At 45.5% G+C, this 8,382-nt stretch overlaps 1 protein-coding gene across 1 annotated transcript; it reads left to right on the top strand.

The window, feature by feature from the left end:
* The first annotated feature begins 1,752 nt into the window (after window positions 1-1,752).
* On the top strand, window positions 1,753-2,884 carry LOC119339673. Its single transcript, XM_037611644.1, has 5 exons — window positions 1,753-1,821; window positions 1,966-2,085; window positions 2,160-2,279; window positions 2,470-2,550; window positions 2,667-2,884. Exons 1-5 carry the CDS (start codon window positions 1,753-1,755, stop codon window positions 2,787-2,789), a joined length of 513 nt encoding a protein of 170 aa, XP_037467541.1. The 3' UTR covers window positions 2,790-2,884.
* Window positions 2,885-8,382: the final 5,498 nt, after the last annotated feature.

Here is an 8,382-nt window from a genome sequence, read left to right as displayed (position 1 = left end):
GCCAGAAGAACCGCGACTAAAGGTCCTCCGCCCCGACGGCCGCCTGGCGCCCACGTGGACGGGCCTTTAGTCGCGGTTCTTAAGCAACCGCGACTAAAGGGTGGGGCCTTTAGTCGCGCCCGTTCGATCGCGGTTGCGCAACCGCGACTAATGGCAGTTGCGAACCGCGACCAAAGGCCCTTTTTCCACCAGTGAGAGCTCGGTGGAACACTTCTCTCTTATTTCGGATATGTAACTCACGTAGGACTAGTACTATCACTGTTGCACGTACATTGCTTGGAAACTGAACAAAACAGCAAACCTACTAGGACACGCAGCAAGCGCAGCAAAAAAAACTGATTGCATGCCTGACTAATTTGCTAAAATTAGTATTATCATTTCCTAGATTAGTCATAATCCTATATTCTAACCTAAATAGTTGGTCCCTACTATCTCAATTCTCTCAACATACACAAATGCCACCCCACTAATTATTTATTTTAACATGCATGCGAAATGGTATTTATATTCTCTCTCAACATGCACACATCACCACACATGCCACCTCATCTATCACACTAATTATATCTCTCTTAATATGCATGAAAAACCCAACTTATGTTCTATATATACTTACAACTATATAATAATGAAATACAATATATTATATCTATTTTAAGTTGTATTCAAATTTCATCAAAAATATTACAACCAATCGCGCGGGTTATCATCTAGTTAACACTGATTCTAAACTTAAATTGTGTTTAGTGCAATTCATGTCATTTCCAAATTACGATTAATGCAATTTACAATTTTGCAGATTATTGATGATGTGATGGATACATCATTGGAACAGCGTGAGACATTGGATATAGGTATTAGGTGGTTGAGTGGCTCAGATCGTTGGATTCATCAAACTCGTACTTTTATAAGTAGTATAGTAGATTAATGTTGTTTCCAAATTATGATTAATGAAATTTACATGTTTCCAAATTATTGATGATGTGATGGATACAACCTTAAAGCAGCGCGAGACGTTGGATATAGATGGTTGGATGGCTTGGGTTATTTGGATTCATCAAACTCGTGTTTTTATAAAAGAGTACTCCATCCATCCCACAATATAAGATGATTTTGTAAAAACGTCTTATATTATGGGAAGGTGGGGGTAATAGACTAATTAAACTCAAGATTACTCTAACACGGAGCTCTCTTTTTGGAGGAGAAGTAAAAGCATGAAAGTGAGAAGAGGTGAGGCCCATGCACGTACTCCGTCCGTCCGGAAATACTTGTCCTCGAAATGGTTGTATCTAGACTTATTTTAGTTATAGATACATGCATTTTATTCATTTCAAGGACAAGTATTTCTGGACGGAGGGAGTACGAGGTAGGGGGAGCGCACGTCGATCAATCAGTGATGTCCTCCTCCAGCTAGCTTTTGCATGTGCTAGCTTCAACTAATAATGTACCCAAACAGAAGTGCGTTTTAGTGGAGCAGTCAACTCTCTCTATGCGTGCCGCGTGCTGTGTACGGGTGAGCACGTTGGAGAAGTCAAGCTCTTCCTCTAGCAATAATCTCTACGCGTACTACGTGGAGTTGCATGGTTGGATGGATGCAGAAGGTCTAGAATTCCCGATCGAGCCACAACTCAAGTCTTCATCTCCATACTCCCAATCTGCCGGAGATATATTTGCTCTTGGAAGTCCTCTTCTCCATGCGGCCGGCATAGCACACATACAGTGAGGATGAGAAGGAAAGGAGGCAAGGTCCTCATGGCGCTGGCCGCGGCGGCGTTCGGGTTCGTCGTCGGCATTTCTTTTCCGGTGGTCATCACACCCAAGGTATAGATCTAGAGAGAGAGAGAGAGAGAGAGAGAGAGAGAGAGAGAGAGAGAGAGAGAGAGAGAGACAGAGAGAGAATATCATACATTGCTTATATCATCAGGATCTCTGACTGATTAAGCAAATGCATGCATATATATGCAGCTTCAGTATGGTGGCATGATGCCATGGTCGAGTAGCGGTGCTGCAAACTCCAGCTTCCTTGACATGAGCATACTAGACAGACTATGGGCGCCATCCAGTCCAAATCTCACGATTTCAGCGGTACCTTATAGTTGTGAAGTTCTGTTCGTTGCCAAGCAGAAATGCAAGATATGCCAACCTCTGCCTCTTTCTAGTTTGCAGAGGTTGCAGCAGCAAGAAAAGCTTATGAAGGCACGGAGAGGCGGCTGCCACCGGGGATCGTGGTTTCGGAGACCGACCTTCACCTGCGCCGGCTCTGGGGATCCCCAACACAGGTACGCCTTGCGTCTTCAGTTACCACATCCGAACCTGCTGGCTTAGTTCACGCATTGCAGGTCATTCTTGGCTCTGGTCTCTGGACCAACACACATCAAAGGATCTTGTTTCATTTCATTTCACATCTCCTGGTTCAATTTCTGACGATGGCCTGTTCCGGTATGTGTGTGTCTCTGATACGGTGAGTAGGACAGCGCGACTCGCAAATACCTTCTTGCGCTCGCCGTAGGGTACGACGAGAAAGCCAATGTCAATGCAACCATTCAGAAGGTGATAACTTAAGGAGAGGTTTTTCATATGGTTATAAAGAATAGAGGAATCATGAAACAGATTCCTTGGTTTCCAATGTATGTATAAATCCCATTACCATCAAATGGCACTTGCAGTTCTCCGACAACTTCGACATCGTGCTGTTCCACTACGATGGCCGCACCACGGAGTGGGATGAGGAGTTTGAGTGGTCCAAGGAGGTCGCGCATGTCAGCGCAAGGAAGCAGACCAAATGGTAAAATAACTTTCCACTCCCGAGGCTTTCTATCGGTCCTAACTAGCTCCTAACTAGTCCTCATTTTCATTTACTATGTACCCAATTGTTTTGATGCAACATTAATTTGAGCCAAACTATTTCAAATAGAACCCAAACTTCTGCCAAATGTGCTCAAACTTAGGGTTGATTCCAGTCAAGTTCAACTGCAAAAAACTTTAGTTCGTTGACCAGATTTAAAGCGGAAATATCAACAGAAATTAGTGGGGTCCCAAAATATTTCTGAGATCAGAATCCGGAAATATGCCCTAGAGGCAATAATAAAAGCATTATTATTATATTTCCTTGTTCATGATAATTGTCTTTTATTCATGCTATAATTGTATTATCCGGAAATCGTAATACATGTGTGAATACATAGACTACAATACGTCCCTAGTAAGCCTCTAGTTGACTAGCTCGTTGGTCAACAGATAGTCATGGTTTCCTGACTATGGACATCAGATGTCATTGACAACGGGATCACGTCATTAGGAGAATGACGTGATGGACAAGACCCAATCCTAAGCATGGCACAAGATTGTGTAGTTCGTTTTGCTAGAGCTTTTCCAATGTCAAATATCTCTTCCTTAGACCATGAGATAGTGTAACTCCCGGATACCGTAGGAGTGCTTTGGGTGTACCAAACGTCACAACGTAACTGGGTGACTATAAAGGTGCACTACAGGTATCTCCGAAAGTGTCTGTTGGGTTGACACGGATCGAGACTAGGATTTGTCACTCCATGTTACGGAGAGGTATCACTGGGCCCACTCGGTAGTGCATCATCATAATGAGCTCAAGGTGGCCAAGTGTCTGGTCACGGCATCATGCATTACGGTACGAGTAAAGTGACTTGCCGGTAACGAGACTGAACGAGGTATTGGGATACCGACGATCGAGTCTCGGGCAAGTAACATACCGCCTGACAAAGGGAATAGTATACGGGGTTGCTTGAATCCTTGACATCGTGGTTCATTCGATGACAACATCGAGGAGCATGTGGGAGCCAACATGGGTATCCAGATCCCGCTGTTGGTTATTGACCTGAGAGCGTCTCGGTCATGTCTGCATGTCTCCCGAACCCGTAGGGTCTACACACTTAAGGTTCGGTGACGCTAGGGTTATTAGGAAGACTTGTATGTGATTACCGAATGTTGTTCGGAGTCCCGGATGAGATCCCGGACGTCACGAGGAGTTCCGGAATAGTCCAGAGGTAAAGATTTATATATGGGAAGTTGTTAAACGGACACCGGAAAGTTTCGGGGGCATACCGGTATTGTACCGGGGCCACCGGAAGGGTTCCGGAGGTCCACCGGGAGGGGCCACCTCTTCCGGGGGGCCACTTGGGCTGCGTGGGAGAGGGAGCCAGCCCCTAGTGGGCTGGGCGCGCCCCCCACCTTGGGCCCATGCGCCTAGGGTTTGGGGGGGGGGACCCTAAAGGGGGCGCCCCCCTTGCTTGGGGGGCAAGCCACCCCTCCCTTGGCCGCAGCCCCCCCTCTAGGTTCCCATCTAGAGGGGCCGGCCCCTCTTGCCCCTCTTCCCCTATAAATAGAGGGGTGGGGGAGGGCTGCAATACACAAGCCAAGGCGCAGCCCCTCCCCTCCCCAACACCTCTCCTCTTCCGTACGTGCTTGGCGAAGCTCTGTCGGAGTACTGCTGCACCAACTGCACCACGCCGTCGTGCTGCCATTGGAGCTACCTTCCTCAACCTCTCCTTCCTCCTTGCTGGATCAAGATGGAGGAGACGTCGACCGTCCCGTACGTGTGTTGAACGCGGAGGTGCTGTCCGTTCAGCACTTGGTCGTCGGTGATCCGAATCATGGCGAGTACGACTCCCTCATCACCATCCCCTTGAACGCTTCCGCACTCGATCTACAAGTGGTATGTAGATGCAAACTCACTCCCTTGACTCGTTGCTTAGATGAACTCATAGATGGATCTTGGTGAAACCGTAGGAAAATTTTTAATTTTCTGCAACGTTCCCCAACAGTGGCATCATGAGCTAGGTCTATGCGTAGTTCTCTTTTGCACGAGTAGAACACAACTTTGTTGTGGGCGTGGATCTTGTCAACTTGCTTGCCGCTACTAGTCTTATCTTGCTTCAGCGGTATTGTGGGATGAAGCGGCCCGGACCAACCTTACACGTACGCTTATGTGAGACCGGTTCCACCGACTAACATGCACTAGTTGCATAAGGTGGCTCGCGGGTGTCTGTCTCTCCCACTTTAGTTGGAGCGGATTCGATGAAAAGGGTCCTTATGAAGGGTAAATAGGAGTTGACAAAATCACGTTGTGGTTATTCGTAGGTAAGAAAACGTTCTTGCTAGAACCCAATTGCAGCCACGTAAAAGATGCAACAACAATTAGAGGACGTCTAACTTGTTTTTGCAGCAATTGTCATGTGATGTGATATGGCCAGAAGTTGTGATGAATGATGAACGACATATTGTGATGTATGAGATCATGTTCTTGTAATAGGAATCACGACTTGCATGTCGATGAGTATGACAACCGGCAGGAGCCATAGGAGTTGTATTTATTTTTGTATGACCTGCGTGTCATTGAAGGACGCCATGTAAATTACTTTACTTCATTGCTAAACACGTTAGCCATAGAAGTAGAAGTAGTCGTTGGCGTGACAACTTCATGGAGACACGATGATGGAGATCATGATGATGGATCATGGTGTCATGCCGGTGATAGGATGATCATGGAGCCCCGAAGATGGAGATCAAAGGAGCTATATGATATTGGCCATATCATGTCACTACTATATAATTGCATGTGATGTTTATTATGTTTATGCATCTTGTTTACTTAGAACGACGGTAATAAATAAGATGATCCCTTACAACAATATCAATAGGTGTTCTCCCCTAACTGTGCACCGTTGCTAAAGTTCATCGCTTCTAAGCACCACGTGATGATCGGGTGTGATGGATTCTTACGTTCACATACAATGGGTGTAAGACAGATTTACACACGCGAAACACTTAGGGTTAACTTGACGAGCCTAGCATGTACAGACATGGCCTCGGAACACGGAGACCGAAAGGTCAAACACGAGTCGTATGGAAGATACGATCAACATGAGAATGTTCACCGACGATGACTAGTCCGTCTCACGTGATGATCGGACACGGCCTAGTCGACTCGGATCGTGTAACACTTAGATGACTAGAGGGATGTCTAATCTAAGTGGAGTTCATTAAAATAATTTGATTAGATGAACTTTATTATCATGAACAATAGTCTAAAATCTTTGCAAAATGTCTTGTAGATCAAATGGCCAACACTCATGTCACCATGAACTTCAACGCGTTCCTAGAGAAAACCAAGCTAAAAGATGATGGCAGCAACTATTCGGACTGGGTCCAGAACCTGAGGATCATCCTCATAGCTGCCAAGAAACAATATGTCCTAGAAGCACCGCTAGGTGATGCACCCATCCCAGAGAACCAAGACGTTATGAACGCTTGGCAGTCTCTACTGATGATTACTCCCTCGTTCAGTGCGGCATGCTTTACAGCTTAGAACCGGGGCTCCAAAAGCGTTTTGAGCAACACGGAGCATATGAGATGTTCGAGGAGCTGAAACTAGTTTTCCAAGATCATGCCCGGGTCGAGAGATATGAAGTCTCCGACAAGTTCTATAGTTGTAAGATGGAGGAAAACAGTTCTGTCAGTGAGCACATACTCAAAATGTCTGGGTTGCACAACCGCCTGTCCCAGCTGGACATAAACCTCCCGGACGAGGCGGTCATTGACAGAATCCTTGAGTCGCTCCCACCAAGCTACAAGAGCTTTGTGATGAACTACAATATGCAGGGGATGGAGAAGACCGTTCCCGAAGTATTCTCAATGCTGAAATCAGCAGAGGTTGAAATCAAGAAAGAACATCAAGTGTTGATGGTCAATAAAACCACTAAGTTCAAAAGGGGCAAGGGCAAGAAGAACTTCAAGAAGGACGGCAAGGAGGTTGCCGCGCCCGATAAGCAAGTTACCGGGAAGAAGTCAAAGAATGGACCCAAGCCTGAGACAGAGTGCTTTTATTGCAAAGGGAAGGGCCACTGGAAGCGGAACTGCCCCAAATACTTAGCGGACAAGAAGGCCGGCAACACTAAAGGTATATTTGATATACATGTAATTGATGTGTACCTTACCAGTACTCGTAGTAACTCCTGGGTATTCGATACCGGTGCCGTTGCTCATATTTGTAACTCACAACAGGAGCTGCGGAATAAACGAAGACTGACGAAGGACGAGGTGACGATGCGCGTCGGGAATGGTTCCAAGGTCGATGTGATCGCCATCGGCACGCTACCTCTACATTTACCTACGGGATTAGTTATAAACCTTAATAATTGTTATTTAGTGCCAAGTTTGAGCATGAACATTGTATCAGGATCTCGTTTAATACGAGATGGCTACTCATTTAAATCCGAGAATAATGGTTGTTCTATTTATATGAGAGAAATGTTTTATGGTCATGCTCCGATGGTCAATGGTTTATTCTTGATGGATCTCGAACGTAATGTTACACATATTCATAGCGTGAATACCAAAAGATATAAAGTTGATAACAATAGTCCCACATACTTGTGGCACTGCCGCCTTGGTCACATTGGTGTCAAGCGCATGAAGAAGCTCCATGCTGATGGACTTTTGGAGTCTCTAGATTATGAATCATTTGACACATGCGAACCATGCCTCATGGGCAAGATGACCAAGACTCCGTTCTCCGGAACAATGGAGCGAGAAACCAACTTGTTGGAAATCATACATACCGATGTGTGCGGTCCAATGAGTGTTGAGGCTCGCGGAGGATATCGTTATGTTCTCACTCTCACAGATGACTTGAGTAGATATGAGTATGTCTACTTGATGAAACACAAGTCTGAGACCTTTGAATAGTTCAAAGAATTTCAGAATGAAGTAGAGAATCAACGTGACCGAAAGATAAAATTCTTACGATCAGATCGTGGAGGAGAATATCTAAGTCACGAATTTGGTACACACTTAAGAAAATGTGGAATCGTTTCACAACTCATGCCGCCTGGAACACCTCAGCGTAACGGTGTGTCCGAACGTCGTAATCGCACTCTATTGGATATGGTGCGATCTATGATGTCTCTTACCGATTTACCGCTATCATTTTGGGGATACGCTCTAGAGACAGCTACATTCACTTTAAATAGGGCACCGTCTAAATCCGTTGAGACGACACCGTATGAATTATGGTTTGGGAAGAAACCTAAGCTGTCATTTCTAAAAGTTTAGGGATGCGATGCTTATGTCAAGAAACTTCAACCTGAAAAGCTCGAACCCAAGTCGGAAAAATGCGTCTTGATAGGATACCCTAAGGAAACCATTGGGTATACTTTCTACCTTAGATCCGAAGGCAAGATCTTTGTTGCCAAGAATGGATCCTTTCTGGAAAAAGAGTTTCTCTCGAAAGGAGTAAGTGGAAGGAAAGTAGAACTCGATGAAGTACTACCTCTTGAACCGGAAAGTAGTGCAGCTCAGGAAAATGTTCCTGTGGTGCCTACACCGACTGGAGAGGAAATTAATGATGAT

Source organism: Triticum dicoccoides, chromosome 7B, assembly GCF_002162155.2.
Source record: "Triticum dicoccoides isolate Atlit2015 ecotype Zavitan chromosome 7B, WEW_v2.0, whole genome shotgun sequence".
NCBI lineage: Eukaryota > Viridiplantae > Streptophyta > Magnoliopsida > Poales > Poaceae > Triticum > Triticum dicoccoides.
Note: the sequence above shows the minus strand (reverse complement) of the source record. Positions and strands in the feature narration are given on the sequence as shown.

Coding starts and splice junctions, on each gene's coding strand:
- LOC119339673 (XM_037611644.1), top strand. CDS start 1,753: ATGGCGCTGGCCGCGGCGGCGTTCGGGTTCGTCGTCGGCATTTCTTTT. Junction 1,822..1,965: donor CGGTGGTCATCACACCCAAG/GTATAGATCTAG, acceptor ATATATATGCAG/CTTCAGTATGGTGGCATGAT. Junction 2,280..2,469: donor TCTGGGGATCCCCAACACAG/GTACGCCTTGCG, acceptor TACGGTGAGTAG/GACAGCGCGACTCGCAAATA.